Source organism: Agelaius phoeniceus, chromosome 3 (genome assembly GCF_051311805.1).
Source record: "Agelaius phoeniceus isolate bAgePho1 chromosome 3, bAgePho1.hap1, whole genome shotgun sequence".
Taxonomy (NCBI): domain Eukaryota; kingdom Metazoa; phylum Chordata; class Aves; order Passeriformes; family Icteridae; genus Agelaius; species Agelaius phoeniceus.
Window position 1 is genome coordinate 24,499,420 of NC_135267.1, and position 20,831 is coordinate 24,520,250.

At 38.4% G+C, this 20,831-nt stretch overlaps 1 protein-coding gene across 6 annotated transcripts in view; it reads right to left on the reverse strand.

Annotated features, from left to right (window-relative positions):
* Nucleotides 1-13,163, reverse strand: part of CEP162 (centrosomal protein 162) — a 44,650-nt gene extending 31,487 nt beyond the window's left edge. Inside the window, exons 1-4 of one of the 6 annotated variants that reach the window (XM_077174890.1) lie at nucleotides 13,034-13,163; nucleotides 12,124-12,298; nucleotides 11,190-11,293; nucleotides 6,396-6,534 (exon numbers count right to left, since the gene is read on the reverse strand). In XM_077174890.1, the coding sequence (XP_077031005.1) occupies nucleotides 6,396-6,534; nucleotides 11,190-11,249 (199 nt within the window). In that variant the 5' untranslated portion in view covers nucleotides 11,250-11,293; nucleotides 12,124-12,298; nucleotides 13,034-13,163. Of the gene's footprint in view, nucleotides 1-203; nucleotides 448-6,395; nucleotides 6,535-11,189; nucleotides 11,294-12,123; nucleotides 12,299-12,640; nucleotides 12,789-12,829 lie in introns of those variants that run through there. The other 5 variants (XM_077174894.1, XM_077174892.1, XM_077174889.1 and 2 more) reach the window with 5 other exon arrangements.
* Nucleotides 13,164-20,831: the final 7,668 nt, after the last annotated feature.

The following is a 20,831-nucleotide window of genomic DNA, read 5'->3' on the forward strand; positions in this document are numbered from 1 at the left end:
ATAAGAACCTGAGTTTCACTTTGAGTATTTATAACGACCATACTCGCAGAGAAACATTTAAAAACAAATACAAAGGACTCAAACTGATAATAACAAATATCTATCTCAAAAAAGTAACTTCTTTTTTTCCTAATCTGACCAAGACTGTCAGAATTGAGTCATTTTACCTTTTTAATACCATAAAAATACAGTAAATTTGTTACCCTCAGAATTGCATGGACTGTCAGAAGCGGGGGCTCCTTCTTCTTTGTTTAAGTACGAATATTTCTTGTCCTTATGAAATTTTTCCAACATTTTGGATTTAGACAAAGCCTTGCTGCGAGATGCACTGGAAGATTTAGAGGGAACTACTTCTAAGTGTCCATAAGCATTATAAATTTTAATGCATAGTGGACAGGGAATAAAGAGAAGAACAAGATGTGAGACTTCAAAGTGACACTTCTGAAAAAGTAATACAGTTCAGTTTCTTGTACACTGAATTACTTCTAATTTTCTACCTGTAAGTAAAAACTAAAGTAAATACTTGTAACTTCTGGAAATAGAACTACTCTTCTCTATCCTTTTTTTCTTATTTTTAAAAAGATTCTTGATACAGGTACACTTTGTATTCAATTACACTCTTCTAGGAGCTCAATAAATGACCTGAAAACAAAGAAAACTAGTAAAATTACTTCATGAGTAAAAGGTTTTTACTACAAGGTTTGAAAGGAAGCATGTAGGCTGGTACAAAGAAAAGTGGGAAAACATAGGTACATCAGTATAAATTATTACTGTCTTTATCACTGTCAGATATAAGAACTGCATTTGTTTGCTCTAACCCTTGTGGGGACTTGCTCAGCAGCAAAGCAAATTCCATTCATGTTAGCAGAATTAAGTTTTAGATAACAGCACCTATGCTGAAAACTGCTCTCATGATCAAAGAATCACAGAATGATTTGAGTTGGAAAGGACCTTAAAGACCATCCAGCTCCAATGCCCCTGCCATGGGCAGGGACACCTTTCACTAGACCAGATTGCTCAGAGACCCATCCAATCTGGCCTTGAACACTTCCAGGGATGGGGCATCCACAGCTTCTCTGAGCAACCCATTCACCGTCACAGCAAAGAACTTCCTCCTAATACCTAATCTAAAGCTACTCTCTTTTAGAGTGGTATCATTCCCCCTTGGCCTGTACTACATGCTCCTGTCAAAAGTCTCTCTCCATCTTTCTTGCAGGCTCCCTTCATGCACTGCAAGGACACAGTTAAGTCACCCTGAAGTCTCTTTCCTGGGCTTAACAAAGCCAATTCTCTCAGCCTTTTCTCATAGAAGAGGTCCTCCACCCCTCTGACCACCTTAGTGGCCTCCTCTGGACTCTTACAGCTACACTACAGCCTTCATATACCTTAGGCTAGCCAGATGGTCTGTGTTGGATTTTGCCATGTTAAAATTGTCACAGTGGAAGAGGCTTCAGAATTGAGTAATTCTGATAAAACTCTTATTTATGGGTCTTTTGAGTTCACCTCTTTTGAAAGAGAGAGTAGGCTAGGACATCGAGACAAATACTTCTGCTATTTAGAACAGGAGTATGGGGATATGTGACCAGACCTTAACACAGCTCAAACACCCAAGATAACTAAAGGAAGCTGGTGCAGCAAGAAGAGAAATTGAATAAATCCATTCTGATACAATGCATAGGTCCTTTATTCCCTCAACTAATGAGGAAGTTCACTAGCAAGGCAATACTCCTCTAAATCTATATTCTCCCACACTTACTGGGAAACTAGAAGTGTTTTCAGCACACCATCTATTACAAATAATGCAAACACCTGATACCTTTTAAAACAGTAATTTGAAATAAGTACAGAGGTCCTCCTATTCCATTAGTATTAGCCCATCCTATTAGTATATTTCAAATACTAATCCTGATTTGAGAAATAAATTAATTTTTAGTATTTATCTCCCAGACCTAGATGCTTTACACCTATTCTATGCAAATGAGGCTTATGAAAACATATACATACATTTTCTAGACTGCACATACATTCTAGAAAACTAACACAGGAGATGTTCTATAGTCTACAAACTACATCACCAACATGATCCAAAGACCAAGTGCCAAATATTACATTTTCATGGCTCTCCAAAACATTACTGATCTGCTTGAATTTAACACCAATGCCATGCTTAAATCAGGACAGGTTAATTGCTGTTGTCTTTTATACAGAAGTATTTAATGGATCAATGCTTATAATTCCTACTTATTTGCTGGAGTTTCTTTTCAGATAACAAAATGACCCACATAAAATGCTGAATCTAAAGTTACACTGACTAAAATAATCCTGCAGTGCAGATTAAACAATTTAAGTTTTTCATTTATACTAACTGCTGTCTCCATTCCAGGGGCAGCATGCACAAAGCAGCACATTTATAAGCAAAGGGAAAAGAACTACATCAACAGAAAATAAGTAAAATGCTTATCTGACTGCTATCTTTGGAATTAAACAAGTAGAACAATGAATATTAATATTTCTCGAGTATGAAATGCAGGAAGTATAACAGACATTCTATTTACTATTTACTAAAGATGTAGTAAATAGGAAGTACATTAGTACTTAGTACATTTTGTTCAGATTTTTGAAGTTATTTCCCCCTTTCCCCAGGTGACATGAAATACTGTCTGTCCTACTATATCACTATATGTAGGGATATATAATGCTACAACAACTGAGCAAAAATTCACACAATTATTAATTTCTTTTGAAAATGATAAAAGAAGTATGTGGCAGCTTGGTCAAATGGACAGTTTGCTAAGGGTTTTCTACAGAAAACACACTAATAATACAAGGTTGATACTGAATAAGTATATCAAAACATATTTAATCAAATACCAGACTGGGAATGGGGACTCTTTTGTTCAGTATTTTCCACTGCTTCAGCATGGCTTTCTGCCAGTTTCTTCTCTTTTCTCACTTTAACAAATTTTATTTGAAAATCTTGAAAAGACAAACAGCAGGACCAGACATGCAAGCAAGACAGGACAGGAATTCTTAGTATCCAATTTCTTTTTATCATTTAAATGACAAAAGCAAGTAGAAAGGACATCACCTAAGTCTCCAACCTGTCCAATATGGAAGACAGTGTCTTGAATCATAATTTGCACATTCCAGTTTAAAGCTGAAGAGCAAACAGTTTAAACTAGAATAACTCATGGAGTTATTTTAAAATGTACTTTATACTTCTCAGTGAAACAGGCTATTAGTTTAACTCTCTACCTATTTCCTGGGACTTCTGCAACAAGATGCCTTGGGAAAAAAAAAAAAGAACAGACAACAAGTAAATGTAGAGCACATATTTAATCTTCTTGTCTTTGTCTTTCAAGAAAGTGTGACATAGATAATGAAGTAACTCAAAACCTCAAACTGCAAGCAACATATCAGCTTGGTGTATTACACAAGCTAATTATCCAGACTTTCTTCAGATAATGTTATCTCTAAACAGTCACACCCAAAGACATCAACTTATACATATGGAGCACACATTTGTAATGAATGCACTGCCACACTGTGGGTTAAGGTAGATTTAAGCATTTATATAAGTTTGATTCATGATGATAACTTTAAAAACACTAATTTTGTTTTTAAAGTTGTTTTGTGATAAAACAACTTTAAAAACACTTCTATTAGCTGATAGTCTATTGACTATGTCCTATCTGCAACGAATATGAAGGTTCCAGCCTAGAAGGACACACAAGGGTCTCCACAAAATTTTGAAGCATGCTGACATTACACTTTCCTGAAATTAAATTTAGTTTATTTTCATGTTTGTTAGCATCACAGCAGTGTTACTATTTTCTCCCATAAGAAAATATTTTGCTGTTTAGGAGATGTTTACATATAACCTTACAAAGAACTACAAGTCTAAATCATCTTCTCAGTCATCCAGTGCAGTAACTTATATTGCAATGTTGCTGTGCCATCATCCACTGTTATTAGTTTGAGCAACACACCACACAACAAACACATGCTGAGAATATTAGACATGGCAAAATAGTATTTGACAAAGTACTTGGAAGCACACAAGAAAAACAGAGAGATACACAGAGGAAAACATGAGCAGTTCTGGAAGCCTATCCACACTGAATTCCTTACAGTCACCCAACCTGTCATTTTAAAACACCACAAATGCATCTACATGAAGTAAAATCATAGCCACATAAAACTGCAGAGGAAAACTCAATTTATCCCAAAGGTGGTCAAGGTGGTCTCTGCAAATGGCTCTCTTTTGACTCTAGGTTAATTGCCCTACAACTAGACCCTACCTTGCAGAAGGGGATTCATCATAGCACACATTTTGCAACTGATACCATTTACAAGTGTCCAGTGTGACAAATATATCCCTTTCCTCATGGAATGCCACAACCAGGAGATCCAACTTCATTCCATGGAGTTACCACCTTCTTGCTAAGACAGAAAGTGGAAGGCCCTCTAGCAGGAATTAAAGGCCCCTCTGCTTGGCAGTATTAAAGTAGTAGGTGGGATATGGCTTATTGCATATGCTCCATGAGTGTGCTATTCTATGCAGAGTGGCGACAGAGCAGTAAATGAAATAAAACTAATAATGTGCCTGGCAAAAACGGTGCTCAGGGAAGAATTCTGTGCACGGATCCGGCACAGTTGGCGTTCACTCCTATATTCTCAGCTTTGTTATGTCCAACTGCCAAGATGTTGGATCTTGGAGTCAAATTGCATTACACACAGATTACTTTGAACTCCCTCCAAAAAAACCCCCAAAAACCATCAACAGTATGAATATGAACAGGCTAGCTTCTTTTGCATGTAAATTGATTCCATACTGGCAAAACTGGGGAGGCTCACCTTCTGAATGTTTTCCTGTTAAATGAGAAGCTTTTCTTAAGAGACACCTTGAAAAGTTTACCAGGTATTTCACACATCAGTAAAGTGTAGATAAAGTTTGTTCCAGTTCTAATAGCTTTATCTCTAGTTAACCTGCACAACTGATAAGATATTCTTAATTTTAAAAACAGTGGTAGAAATTGATTGGATAGAACATCTCAATATAATCACATTTTTTCTGGTGACTCTGTTTTTAATTTTACTTAATCCACACAAGCACTGTTCTCTAAAACTTGTAATCAGCCTGCCCTTTAGGAACCTATTTCAGTGTGTTTTCTACCATAAGTATCAAAGTTGGGTTGCCTCAAGCATCTCAGAAAAACCATGGAAACGTGCTGAGCTTCTAAGTCATTTTCTCTCAGAATTTTCTTTGAGAGTATGTAGAAAAATTAAGTCATGGTAACCTCTTCATTCTCACATTGCCCAGCAAGAACACTCCATTTTTACATTATTTGAAAAGCTGAAAGGAAATCATCATATATCATAACCACCTGATAAGCATTTTCTCATATCCATCTGAGTTTTACATCAACATCTTAAAAGGCCAAGACAGATAAGAAGTCCAGGTACCACCTATTAGGATTAAGCCTAAATGGCACAACTGCTGACTAGGATTTGACTCCTCACTAAGATGACACTGACAGATAGTCTTAAAATCTGAGACTACCAGTAGTATTTTAACTCTGTCAGATGAAAAAAATTATTTTTGTAACTTTCTGTTAGGGTCCACTTGCAATTAATACGAATCATGAAAATTAAGAAACCGCCAATTACTACAACAAGAAGAGGGCAAACATCCTGTGGAAACTCACTACTATAGGTTTTACTACCCAACAAGAAGACAATGTCGAAAATGAAAAAACATAAGAGGTGGAAAGCTTGCAAACAATTATATATTTTCTTCCAGAACTATGTGACTGTGTCGATACTGAACCAGCAATCATGTCATCACAGCCCATTTCGCCTTGAGCCACAGTTCTTGGCAAGGGAAATGTTGAGAATACTGAAGACATACATCTTGGATTCAGCTGGTGTTGAAAAGTTTTTCTTTCTTTGTGCTTTTCCAACCTACTACAAATGTTGCAGTTAGCATACGTTTATACAAACTGGTCTTTTTCCACTACAGTTTTGAAAACAGAAAACTATAAAAAGTCAGTATAAAGAACAGGCTGGCTACAAAACACATATACAAATATTTCTGCGTGTTTGTAAATGATATTTTCTAATTATTTTACTATTGATAATGTGCTTATTTTTTACAAGTTTGATTAATTCAAAAGCTACAGAAAAAAACCCATCAGACAGCTTGCATACAGCTTGAATATGAATCATTAAAAAAATACAATTCTATTTGAATTTTATGCTTTACAAACTTGCACTGTAACATTCTAAAACACTTGAGTGGCATCAGCTTAATCTCAAACCAGGCCTAACATGCAGTATGAGAAAGAACTAGCCTGACCCCCTCTGGCCAAAACATTGCAAAACTTTAAATTTACCACCATCATCCGAGTCTTCCTCAGATAACCACCAGGGCACTGAATCCTTTTTCTTCTTTTCTTTCTTCCTGGGCTGTCCCAGTTTCTCAAGAATGCTGGACTTTTTCTTTGGATTTCCAAGTGAATCATCTGAAAAAGACTGAATAAATTGCATACAAGATTAAAGAGAGCTTTTACATGTTTACATTGTTTCAGTCACTCAATTCTGGACTTCTGAGTCCAGATGCCTCTCATTACTCCCCACTGTTTGCCATTTTTGTATATGCATGACAAAACTGATTAAGGAACAATAACTATATTCATATGGAATAAAACTGTATATTTTAATAATCCCACTGCCAGAATTTGGATATATTAAAAGTGGAATTCTTCAGAGAATGTAAGTTAAAATGAACAGCATAATCAGCTCTTTTTCAATTAGTTAAGACATATAAGAACCAAAACTTGGACTACATCCCTGAAGATAATGAAGTAGAGCAGAAACAATTTTACCTTGTCCTTGCTTTGTATGTGAACATTATTATTTTTTAAAATATTAATATTAAAATTAATATTAAATTATTTTTCTAAAAATAAATGTGCACTAGCAACATTCTGGCTGCCAGCAAATCAGATTTCAGAAATTAATTTTGTACTTTGTATTCATGGAATATAATAGAAATGTCAGAGCCATTCCTACCCAAATGTATTAAACTTTCATATGTGTTAGTCATCCATGCTGATTTTGACTGATGGCTTGAATCAATGGAAAAAAAATCTGAGTATGGACACCATATGAATTTAAGTTACTGATAAGTAACAGGAAAGAGAAGACAACTAACCTCTGCTCCTTTCTTTTAATAAAGCTCTTTATGGCCTACAGCAGGCTCAGAGTCACAATTAGCTATCCACACACTGAACAAGGAAATATTCATTAAACTACTGCACTGCACCCTTATGTTCTACATATTCTTTGTGCAGCAAACTGGGGTTAGGGGGAATGGAATAATTTTAATCTAAATTTTTAGCTACAACTGTTAAAGCCAATTGTCCTAAAGTGTCTTAGAGAATATGGTGCACAGACTTAGTAAAAGCCATAAACGGTAAGAAACAAAGAATTCACATATGAAATGCATCACATGGGAAAATTTCAAAAGCTTCGCCTTTGTAATAGTCACAAATAAGAAAATCTGATAGTATAAACCCAATATTAGAGGCAACAGGATTGTGGATACTTAACACAGAAAACACAAGGGTATGTTTTATTAAAACAAGCCTCTGCAATCTACTGCCTCCTATTACATTAAAAACACTGCCATAAAAGCCTACTTTTACTATATGACTAAAATTTCAACTTCTTCATTCAAAAATCAAATGCCAATTATATAAAACTATAATTTAAGGAAAAATAATTGTAATAAAATATTCGTATTAGTATCTCTGATGAAGAACATCTTTAGAGCTTTCAGTTTCACTAGAGAAAACTAAATGTCTGTCATCCATCTTAGAAAGAAAGAAGTGCTCTGAGCCTTGCACTTTAAAAAAACCACAATTTTAATAAATTATAAAACTGCTAGACAGCAGGATGTATTGCAATTTCTCTAAGTTGGCTCTGTGACATTGAACAAAACAGCTTTAGATTTCTAATAAATATCCCATTAATAACAATTTCCTGACACTAGTCACAACACAAGTACTAGTGCCATTGTCCCCAAAGGTCAGACTGCCTCCTGCTAGCTGGAAGCACTGACAGGTGCTTGATTCAAGCAAGCTCTGTTATCACTTGCTCTTTCTTTTACAACTAACAGTATCCTCTGCTCTGCAAGCAGAACTTCAGTGAATGCTCACTCTCCTTAGTAGATTGTAACTAAAGAACCTGCAACTCCCACAGGCTGTGCTCAAATTCTGGAAACTTTCCATGTCCAGCCATCTTGTCAACTGCAGACAGTAAAGGTGCAGCAGCTGGGAGAGAAATGCTGACACAAAAATACTGCTGCATTTTTCCCAGCATATCAGTTGTCCCAACAGCAAAACTTCCAAATTTTTTTCCTTCCTTTGAAAAAAAGGAAAATCAACCAAGCGTCAATTAATTTTTTGGACTCATAATGACTTCTCAGCACCAGTAATGGCACCAACTTCTTCCTTCCCCTCCTCCATAGGAGAGCCTCTCAGCCTTTCAGCAACACAGACACACAGAAAGTGTCAGTTGTTTAATCTCAGCATTGATAAAAGCCTAAAGAAGCAGTTTTAAGAACTAGAACAACTACATAGCACATCATCAGCTTACCACCTCCTTTGCATGTGAAGGAACTTAAACAAGGTAGGTAATACAGAATTTGATCTGTATTACCTGATCCAAACCACTCAAACTTTCATGACTAGTTGCCCTAATTAATAGATAAACCCAGTATTTTTTAATTAAATAAGTCTACTCCAAAATATGCTTTTATTACACAATAATATGTTAATCTATTTGATCTTTTAATAAAAAGTTAAAATGCTTCTCTAACATGGCTTAATGTGCAGTGCTTCTCTTCCAGATACCATTCTACAGATATTCTAATAAGGATGGTATAGTCTTTCCTTTTGAAAGTCTTCCTTCTCAAGTATCCATGAATATCAAGTAGAACAAAGGTCAACTGAAAATACTAGAAGCAGACAACAGCTTTTTCACATTGCTTTTAGTCATCAAAAAAGGGCAATTAATTCATTTAATAGAAGCACTGTGTATTAGAAAGACTTCCTCACATAGCACATACCAAGAGAATGTCACAGCAAGCACTGAAAACCTGGAGCTAAACCAGTATGACAGATGATGCTCAAGGGAAATCCATTTGACAATAGGAGGAAGCACACCAAAACAAGATACTGATGGTGAGGAGTGGATGTACGACAGGAACACAGACAGTGGAGGAGGAAGGATTATGGGAAGAATTATGGATGACAACAGGGTGTCTTGGCAAGGGGCTGGGAATAAGCATGACCAGGCAGAGGGAATAATTAAAGGATTTATCCTACATGCAGTCATTGTTATTACACACTTGTGTTTCCTTCTGTATAATAATAGTCTAGAAAACCCACTGATAGCTTTTAAAGTTCAGTGTATATGCCAAAAGACTTAGTTTAATCCTCATATTAGACCTGCATCATCCAGCTGTATATACAGTCTTTCTTTTAACTTCCTATGTTTTAATCACAAACATACATACACAGCCTCACCCCAAACAGATTCATTAAGAGTTATTTAAAAGGGAAAAATCCTGCTCCATTTCCTCTTTGAAAGATTTGCTTCAACAATATTAAGTCTGCTCCAATCTACTGAGAAACAGATTTTATTATTCCCCACCTGCTGCGACACTCTCAACACAAACATCACCTACAGACAGATTTCAAGAAATGGACCACATCAGTTTCTCATCTTTCTAGTATTAAAAGGCCAAACACTTTTTATAAAAAACAAAAGCAAGGAGAAGGACATAGCAGAAGATGCCTGTGTAAAAATAACAGAGAGTAGAGAACATTGTTATCTGGGTCTGTATCTAGCTAGCAAAAATCACAGTGCATATTTTTAAAAACTGGATTAGCAGTTTGAAAACAGTTTTGGATTGAAATTATAAAAAACATTAAGACATGAATTGTTAAAGTTACATTCTCTGGGACATTCCAAATGCCACTTAGAATAATTCAATAGTCACATGAATTTTTTAATGAGCATCCTCAATGTGGGCAGTAGCTGAGGGGGAAGAAGAGTGTGTTAAATGAGGAATGGAATACTAGAAGCAATCACATGCAGAGTTTTCACAGATGTGCATAACAAATAAAAGAATAAAACTCCTTTCTCTTCCCCAGAGCAGCTCCCTCTGTAACAACCGTAAGTAAAAAATTTTGAAAGAAATGCAAAGACTAGTTTTCTAATTTTACTAACATTAATAATTTCAGTGAGTTCGAGAGTGCTAAGTTAGTTACATCATTAAATTAAATTACTTTTCACAAGTCATTAAATTGTAACACAGCCTCTACTTAAAAAAAAAATCATGCATACATTACATATAACAGAGACTCCACAAATATTCTCTGCCATCACTAGTTATGCTTATATACAGAGTTAATATCTAATAAAGGCCTTATGTAGCTGTATTTATGTTTTAGGGTTACCACACTGTGTTCTGACAGACCAGAGGGCAAGTTCTGAAATTAAAGGTCTATTTGCATTGAAAAAAACATACCTAGTCAGGGCATCTCAATCATGTCTGATTATTCTTAGCTTAAGTCACAACCCACAGACTTGCATGATTTTGCCACTACTCAAAACCATGAAGCACCATGAGGAATTAAAGGAATCGAATTCAAATTTTCTAATCACTACAACATGCTTCATTTTATACAAGAATTTTTAAATATAATTCAGTGAAAGTAAGCACTGCACAGAAAAATACAGAAATTTTAAAAATGTAGCTTGTGTTTGTATACAGGCAGATTTTTTTTAACCTCATTTTCAATTACACATCAATTTGAAGCTTCTGGTACTAAGTAGCACCAACAATAAAACTGAAACAAATATCAAGAACCAAGGGCTCTTTCTGAAGATACAACCAGGCAATGACAAAAATATTTATTTAATTACAAAACTCTTCTCTTGATTTCAATACAGCAAAATAGTATGAATTTGGCTTAGCAATTAAGACCCATAGATAAGACAGCTATGTTAATTATGTCATAAAAGGAGAGCTGAATCTTACATTTCATATTCTTCCATACTCAATTTTCCCCATTTTTTAATAGAGAATAGAGATGTGACCTTGCTCTCAAACATACCTCTTTCAGAAACTCTTCAAACTGCTCATCTAATTCTTCCTTTGAAAATCGATGAGCCATAATTTGCAGCTGGATTTTACCTTCCAAACAACTGAGTCTAAAAACTAAAATTTAAATTGAAGTTAATTAAATGCATTCTGAAATTGATGTAACCTAATAATTTGCTTGAATAGAGCTATTAGCAAAAAAACCCCAATCCAAAACTTGAGAGATGACAAACATCATTCTCCCATCCCTGATAAAACTATTTACTGAATGAGACAATCAGCACAAATGTATCTAGATCACCCAAATTCCTTACAAGCAAAATACTCATTTCCAAAACACCAGCTTCAGCATCTAAACTTTGAGGGATAAAGAAAATATGATTCACTTCAGCATCTTTACATTTTTCTTCAAAAATCAGCTCTCTTAGCAACCAAGCATTTTGTTAATAATCAAAAGAGAATCTATTGCAGTAATATTTTTATTTTAAGGGTTTTTAATTCCTTTCTATGTTTCTTCTCCAACACTGGGAACATCTGGCACTGTTAGTTTTGTTTCATCATCTCTGCTGTGCTTTGGATTTAGTAAACAATAAATACATGTAAATCTTTTTAAGGTTAGGGAATGGCATTTGGTTTGATCTGCCCTGACAGAGAAAGCCAATGACACTTGCCCCCCCTCTCCTTCGCCTAAGTCTGCATTAACTTTTCAGGTATAAAATATGCCCAGCAACCAAAAGGCTGTAAAGCTTTTGTGTATCACACTGCTCAACACATATGGCTGCCTTCAAAACTGCATATGTATGGCAGCATTAAACTGCACTAGCATCTTCCAGCCCGAGAAGTGTGATGTAAACATAAAAGGGCTAAACATTTGCAAAAGTGCTTTTACCATTAAATAAAACTTCTCCCAGTATGGAGCCCACTCAGTACACAGGACTGTTACCTACCTAGTAAATTGATTTTGACAGGCGAGTTGTGACAACTGTTTCCTGCTTTCACTCCTTATCCATCCATAGACCACCCGACACTTTGGCTTTGGCAGTTAAAAAAAAGAAGTTTTATAGCAGACTGGCCAGGCGTTGAATTCAGCACGATACCCTTATGTAAGCATTTGGACAATATCTGAAAACATGGTAAGGAGATTAGGAACGTTACCTCTCAGGGCACACATAATCCAGTATCCTTTTATACTTTCACATCAAAGCACACTCGATGTTAAACGCAGGATGCTTTAGCAATTTACTAACTGCGCCAGCTACTTTAGCAAGTGGGGAATATTTAATTCTAGCCTTGCCAGAAAAACCAAGTGATTCTCCTGACATTATCTTTACTTCCCATTAAAATGACGGCTTTCTTCTGCCTACCTTCTAATTACATCTTTTATAAAAACTAACAATATGTAACTTCAAGGACAACAAACATATTTACAATTTCGGTAACAGAAGATCATAGGCAAACATTAACCTTAGCAAATATACTTTTCAGCCATATCTTCAGAGCTGGCGGCTCACAAATGACTTCGTGCACAAAACAAAGGCGGCACTTGTTGGGATACATGCTACAACACAGCCCAAAAAGCGGAAGTTTTGAGGAGGTATGGCTAAACCACGGGGATGGAGGAAAGCTTAAACAGCCTAACACATTTCGCGTAACCTTTTAATCATCCCAGCCGTGACCCCATCCTCTTCCTCCTCTGGCTTTCCCTGGAGCACACGCGCGGCTGGCGCAGGGCAGCGCGGGGCTCGGGGGCGCAGGGCAGGGCTCGGCTCCAAGGCCCGACGGGCGCCCCGGGGAGCAGCGGGAGAGGGAATTGGCCGCGGCTCGGAGCCGTGCGCTGCCCGGGCACCGGGCCCGTACCTGCACCGCGCCGGGCCCCGCTCAGCCACGGCGGCCCCGCTCGCCGGCGGCGCGGTTGCCCGGGAAACCCTCCCGGCCACCGTCCCGCCCGCAGCAGGGACCGCGTCACGTGATTCCGCCAAATCCATCCGCTTCCCTCTGCTCCGCCCGCCCCGCCGCGGGACGCACGGCACCGGGGCGGCCACACGGGACGGGAGGGGGCGGGCCGGGGTGCCATGGCCGCCGCGGGACACGCGAGGGGACAGAGACGGGGACGGGGACGAGCACGAGCCCGGGCGCCATTGATGGGCGGCACTGGCGGAAGGGGACGGCGTGGGGAGCGGCGCCCCCTGGCGGGCGGGGGGGGTCTCTGAGCGGTCAGGGCGGACGGGGTTGGGGAGGTGAGGTTTCCATGTCCGAGCGTTCAGGAGCCAGCCTGGGGTTGGGGGGTTTCCATGTCCGAGCGCTCAGGAACCAGCCTGAGGCTGGGGGGTTTCCATGTCCGAGCGTTCAGGAACCAGCCTGGGGTTGGGGGGTTTCCATGTCCGAGCGTTCAGGAACCAGCCTGGGGCTGGGAGGTTTCCATGTCCGAGCGCTCGGGAACCAGTCTGAGGTTGGGGGGTTTCCATGTCCGAGCGCTCGGGAACCAGCCTGGGGTTGGGGGGTTTCCATGTCCGAGCGCTCAGGAACCAGCCTGGGGTTGGGGCATTTCTATTCCGAGTGCTCAGGAACCAGCCTGGGGTTGGGGGGTTTCCATGGACGAGTTCAGGAACCAGCCTGGCCTCGCATCTCACCACCTCAGCGGGCACTGAACGCCCTTAGCAGCTCCAAGACCCCGCAGTCACACGGTCGGAGCAGGTTTCCTTCTGCCTCCACCCCAAGCACTTCTCCAGAAGTCGGGCAACTGATCTTCAGGAAAAGCAACAAGAAAAGGGTTAAAAGTGTGTTTAATTCCCTAATGCAAGGGTCAAACTCAAAGCATCCTTTCTCGCTTTTTCACAGAAATCCCTTTCTAAAGTTTTTCTAATGTTTTCAGCCTTAGATGTCGGCCGTTGTGCTTTTAATGCATTTTAGCACATCTCTGGAAATGTTTAAAACACGCAGGGAAATTAATGACCCCTGTTTCCCTGACCACTGCCTCTCAAATAACCACAGAACAATTGCAGTCTGTGCTTGCATGTGCTCTCCAGCAAGGGTCTGTCAGTTGTGTTTGTTGTGAGAGTCACGTTGCTTCAGGAATTTTTATGCCAGCATTTAGTAAATGGCAAAATAAAACAAGTTCACTTAAGAATACAAATGGACATTGTTCACACACGCGCGCGCACACACACACACGTTTTGATTCTCTGTTCAGCAGACTTGGAACGAAAAGATTTTGAAAGGAAGTTTTCTTCAACGAGTGTTGGATACTCATTGTAAGTGAGAAACCAGTTAAAGTCCTATTACTGCCTCTCATTTCCTGTTAGCTTGAGAGATAAAGACAGTGCTTCCAATATGGCCTTTATGTATCCCAGATTTTTTAATGCTAGCATAAATTATAGTTTAAATTCAAAGAAGCAAAGAAATATGGGCTCTGTATTTTCCACACAAGTCTACAGGAATTAGTTTGCTAAAGGTGCTGCTGCACTTCTTTCAATCAGGCCTATTGTCTGCAGATGGAGTATTATGTTTCTATTTGCAAAGTATTTTTTTCATCTTTATGTGCAACTTCTGCTGCTGTCTGTGTGAAATGTGGGAGCTGATCAAGGACAGAATGCCCACATAAACTAATATACTAGAACAATTTGTTACACACGACAGCCCACTGATGGTGAAAACATCAATTTCCAACATTTACTCTTTTCTCTTGTTGCGTGAAAAAGCATGGAGTGAGGCATGAGAATTTAAAAAGAAATATGGAAATTAATTAAAAGAATGTCAGTCATGCTTCATGCCTTGATCCTGCTCAGATTTAAGCCAATGCAAATTTTACTATTAACTTCAAAGTGATAGCTGTGACATCATTCATTGATCATGAGAGTTACTTCATATATGATCAAATAATCACATCAAGGGCTCAGTCCTTCAAGCTGCTAAAAACTGTTGCACATTGAAGCTTTTCTGTTTGCTGAAATATGTTCAAAGAGCCTTGTACAAAGTATAGAAAAATGTGCAGAGGGATCAATGCTGTTGGAAACCTCAGTGCCCATATGGGAAAGAAAAAAATCTAAACCACTCTTGATGACTGTGGTGGAGAGGAGGCATTGCCTGGTGTTGAAATGTCATCCAGTGCATTCAAATAACATGCACAATAGCCACTTAAAAGATTTTCATTTCCTTCTAATGCCATCCAGTTGGAGCAATTTTCTCAAGAGCTCTTAATAGCAGAACTTAAAAAATGGGAGACCGGGGCTAGCCATGAATTTCAGCCAGGAACATGGCAATTTGGGCAGCAGTGCTAATAAGGCAGAAGGATGGGTGCAAATGCTAAAATAGATCCTGCTGGACAGAGCCCCAAATTATAAGGTAAATTTCAGGCTCTGCTAACATGGGTGGGAAGCCTTTGTTGGCTTCTATGAAACCAGATTTTCCTGCTGTAGTCATTGGCTTTTCATTTAAATATGTGGCATATGCATATATAGTGCATATGGTTTTTTTGCTAAACAACAAAAATATGAGGTGTCATGGTTTATTATAGTAATTTCCAAAGATTAATGGCAAAATTAAAAGGAATAAAATATCCACACTTTTATTCTGTTGTCTAATTTCAATTTTGCATCATCCATAAAAGTCAATAGGGGAAAAGATACCAAATAAAAATCAAATAAAAACCAAAAACCTCTGCCACATTCACTTTAGCTGAAGCATTGCATCAGATAGTATTTCAGTTCTGAGCCTGCAAATATGTGAAATATGAGATTATGATAATAAATATTTCACCATATTCTTGGTTATGTTTTTTTAAGGGTTAACAGTTTCCTACTGAATCAAAAGAAAGCAAACAGTGGTGGACTAAGAAGTTAAAATTGCATTTTCTGCGTATGCTCACCAGGATGAGACTTCCTTAAGTGACGATGCAATAAAAGCCCTTTCCAGTATGCATATCTGAAAAAAGAAAAGCCTTCCATAACTAGAAATTGCACAGAGAACATAAAGAATCGTGTGGAACCATATTCCATGTGAGAGAAAATGGTAGTCAAATTAGGATTATTTATAAAATAGTTCACATAACTAGAGTTGTAGTTTAAAAGAGCATTTTTAATACTTTCACTTTTGGCTCGCTGCAGGTCTCATTTTCTTCCATCACTGATAGCAAGTCCTCAGATCCCAAGGGTTGGATTTTTGGTTGATTCACAGTAGCCTGAACTCAGCATCTCACTGTATGTTTTTTTCCATCATGAATTTTCTCCTCGGGCTGAGAACTAAATTCTGTGTCATGTTTCAAATTATTCCAGAGACTCAGACTGGTCACAAATCTTACTTCTTCTTGCATCCTTTGAAGGGAGCCGCAAAGTTGGGAGTTTGGAAGCTGGGCTGTTGCTGGCCATTTCCCGTTTTCTGGAAGTTAGCAGACATGCACTGTTTCTCATACTTTTTGAAAATGGATCCTCCCTCTGGCTTATTTATGTAAATGTTTAATTGCCTTAATGTTGTGCCCTGTACTGCCAAGTTTTCAGTTTTTGTGGAAGAGTGCAAAGTTGCTGTAATTACTGGCTACAGGAATAAATCCTTCACCATCATAGAGGAAACTCTCCTATCGCCAGCAACTGTAAGCAATTAAAAATTCTTTCAAGAGGGTGATTGTTTGCAGTCAGTAATTAAAGGTGCTTATCACTCTTTTAGATTAAAGTGCATTTTCCAATGTTTAACACTGCTTTTTCTTTCTTTTCCTGATTCTCTATAAACTTGTTGGAAAACATTGCTCCCCTTTGTAATCCAGCTAGTGGAGCAAGATCCCTTCTGTTGCTTTTGTGAAGTCCTGGGAAAATTATTGTGCAAAGACTGTCGCACTTTTGATTTACTCTAATGATGCTGCCCTGTGCCTACTGTAGGTCCCTCTTTGCCAGTGAAAATTCTCAGTTCTTGGCATCAGGCAACATGTTTACAATTCCTACTCTGTGGGACTGGAGAAATAACTTGGGTCGCTTCCACCTGAGATCATTTGAAGTGTAAACCCTCATCTGCTTTGAATATTCTCCTTTGCATATAGAAAGTTTTGTAGTAAGTTTTTCTCTTTGTGTGAAAACGCACTGCATGTGTTCTATTCAGAAAAAGTCAAGGTAAATATTTTTATAAAAATTTCTTGGTGGCTTTGGAAAGATCAAACTCAGAAAATTCTTCAGAGAAAAATTAAGTATTCTGATTTATTAAAATTTTTCAGATCTGTAACATCCTTCGTTGATCCTGACAACATATCTGCTTAGCACTGGCGGGAACGTTAGCTTTGCATTTCAGATTTTCACTTGGTTATTTTTAGTTCTTCTGAAGCCTGGGAAATAAGAAATATAACTGCTTTGAACAGTCTGAAAGAGCCAACTCTAGCAGGGCCTCTGAATCTGATTAGATAAAACAACAAAGAGGTTCTGTTAGGGCAGAGGCAGGAAGAACTAAGGTGGGTGGCAATATCTGTCATAACTCAGGGGAAATGTAGCCTCAAAGCACTCAAAAGTGGGTGAAAAAATAACATAAGCAATAGACAACTTTCCCACATCTTAGGTCGCTCTCCAAATGCAGTTTGAAGAACTTTCTCCGCGCTCCACTTTTTTTTTTTTTGGTATTTTTAAAGTACAATAAACAGCACATGCATGTGTGTTTATATTAAAAAGCTGATTTAGGGGAACATCGTTTCTCTTCACATAAGTATCTGAAGAAGTACAGTGTGGCAAGTGCAATTAGATTTGTTGGTATGGAAACTGTGTAAGATTTTAAGGGATAGATTTGAAATTTTCAGTGTTTTCCTCAGAAAGTTAGGTAGCTTAGGGATGGACACAGAGGATTTTTCCACTAAAATACAGCTAGTCATAACACCACATTTTATCATATTGTGCAGAAAAAGAATCAAAATGTTGTGTTTAGTGCAAATGGGAGGTGTTCAGTTTTTTGGGGGGCTTGATTTAAAAATGATCTGTTATTGGAGTGGGGGAAACCTGAAACACCCACTCAGCCAAGGATTGTGCTTCCCTTCATGCAGTGTAGGATGCTTAATTTGGGTTGGAAGAGATTGAAAGAGTGATTTGTGCACTTCCTCAGAAAAATCAGTCAAAATGTTTGCAAAATTGCTGTGCATCCACAATGTTCAGCTTAGTTTATGTCAAAGGCTGGGAGTGTTACCTGTGTGAAGCCCACTGCTAAGTGTGCCCCAAACTAGTCCTGCAGCTGAGGAATGTTGTGCTTGTTCCTCATATTGGAGGCATATGAGAAAAGTCCCTGCAACTGCTCTTTCCCTGCGTGTAACTGTGGCATTCCTGCGGTAACTGCAGATCTGTCTCCCATGGGACAGACGTGGTGTGGAACAGGAGATGCATCCAGGTGTGATAACCACTGCTAATCCAACACTACATTTGGACAGGAGAGCTGGAGTGTGAAATTTATCCCTATTACCTTTCTCCTCAAGTTTCTTCTCATTGTAATTTCATCAGAAAATAATCTGCTCCACAGTTTTTAATTTTCCTTGCTATCGCTCTGTGAGGTTCAGTCTTACATTCCTGCACAGGGAATTGAGCATCAGATCTTAAAAGCTTGAGAGGGAAAAATCAGATTCTTGCCAGGAATTGTTGCCTATACAAGTTATGCTCCACCAGCTGATCTCTGGACTGTCCAGGTGAATGTATGGGGAGACTTTTCCCCATGATTAATGGAAAAAAAGATAGATACATGGACATGGATACCCCTTATTTGTCTTTGGCCAGTGAAGTAATAACCCCCTCACAACCAGGTTCACATGTAATAACAAGAACCCTGGGATGTGTTAACCAGTATTGATGGGGAGAACAGGGTGACTATTACAAGTCTGTTCTCTGTGAGAAGCAAGTTTACATGTTTTGTCAACTTAATGTAGCTGTCCCACTCGTCATCTTCTCACTCATGGAGACAGAGGGCCCAGTCCCATGCTGTTTGTGCAGATGCTGTTGGTACAGAGATGGAGGAGGAGGAAGTCAGGGAAATCTGAGGTCTCCTTCTCTGCAGCACATCCCCAGCTCTGCTTGGAGACATTTCTGGTAGGTGCAGGTCCCTCACCTTGAACGCATTTCTAGCATAATGCCTTTGTTGCCTTGTGCTGGTATAAGGAGTTTTCATTCTGCACCAGGTGAAACAACTTTTCTGAAGTCAGCATGTGACTTCTGCTTTTTGGTTTAATTTTTCCTTACCTGGAAAAAAAGATAATCTAAACTGATGTTCTGTGTATGTGAAACAAGAGCCAGCCAGATAGGGACTATGGAATAGAAAACCTCACTACTCTGGAATTCAAACCTGGACAGACAGATTTATTTATTTATTTTTTCTCTATAAACAGTGCTTTAGGGATATGACCTGTCATTACTTAGAGATTTCCAGCAGTGGAAACCTTGGTGTCTGTCTACCACCCACCTAGTACCGAAAATGCCAAGAGATCAGCTTGTCATGGGACTAAAATAGTCCTTAACACTTAGCCTCAAAGGACCATGACACCTGTTCTCCTGTGTCTTCTCTTTCTCTTCATATCTACCCCACTAATCACCTATTAGCTCCTAAGGTACCAGAAATAAACACCAGCAGTCCCTAGGTTCAGACAGTGTATATTAAGACCTGTGAAAACAGCCTTTTGCAATCATTTGTCTGGAAAATAATACCTAGCTTAAGGATTTAAAACCTACTGAGGTTTCTTTGTTATTTCAGGCTTCTGGGAATGGTCATTTTCTTAATGTGATAAGAAACTGGGAAATGTTTTCAAAGAAAAGACACTTAGATGTGTGGCCTGCCTGGATTAGTAAGGCTGGAAGCTGCTGTTCCATGAATCCCTTAATTTGACAAACCTTCCCTGGCAAGCTGCTATATTTATTTAATTGAATATTAGGCTATGATTTTTATATGTATACTAAAGGTATTTAGGTGTCATAATTGTCTCGTAATGTAATAATATTTGAAGTTATTTAATTTAAAGTTGGATAAGCTTGGACTTTTTGTTCATTTCCTCCACTCTGAGGGATAAAATAGCATGGTGTGAAAGCCTTTTAAGATTCAACAATATTGTTCAAGCATAGCATCTGCAACTAATAACTATGTAACTTTGAATGAAAAAAAAGTCTAATTATCATGGAAAAGAGAAGATGGTTGACTCATCTTCTGCAGTTTGGATTACATGTGTGGGATTGTGTTTTGGATGGAGCACTCCAGAATAGCAACACTCCATCAAAAACACAGTCATGCACCTGTACTCCAAATGGCTGAATAAGGCAAAACACATGTCATCTGAACACTGTGAATCAAATTAAAAAAAAAAAACCTAAAAAAAAGAAAAGAAAAGAAAAGAAAAGAAAGGAAAGCTGGAAGAGAAATAAAGACAAGTACCATAACATTGGTGTGTCTGAAGAGTTGTTTCTTTAAAGCTCCCTGAGTGATTTATTTATCACTAAACCTCTGTTCGCAAGCCATGTTTGATTTTGCTCGATGCTGATATAGACACTGAAACTGGATATTATGGAAAGGGCTGCCAGCAACTGTTTGATCCTGATAAATTACAATAACAGGCACAATTTACAATGAGAAGCTATTGCTGCTTCTGGCTCTAATGTGTGATGAGGTTTAAAATGTGGTGGGCCAAAATTCCCTTACCTGGTGGCCCCCTCAGACCATTTACAGA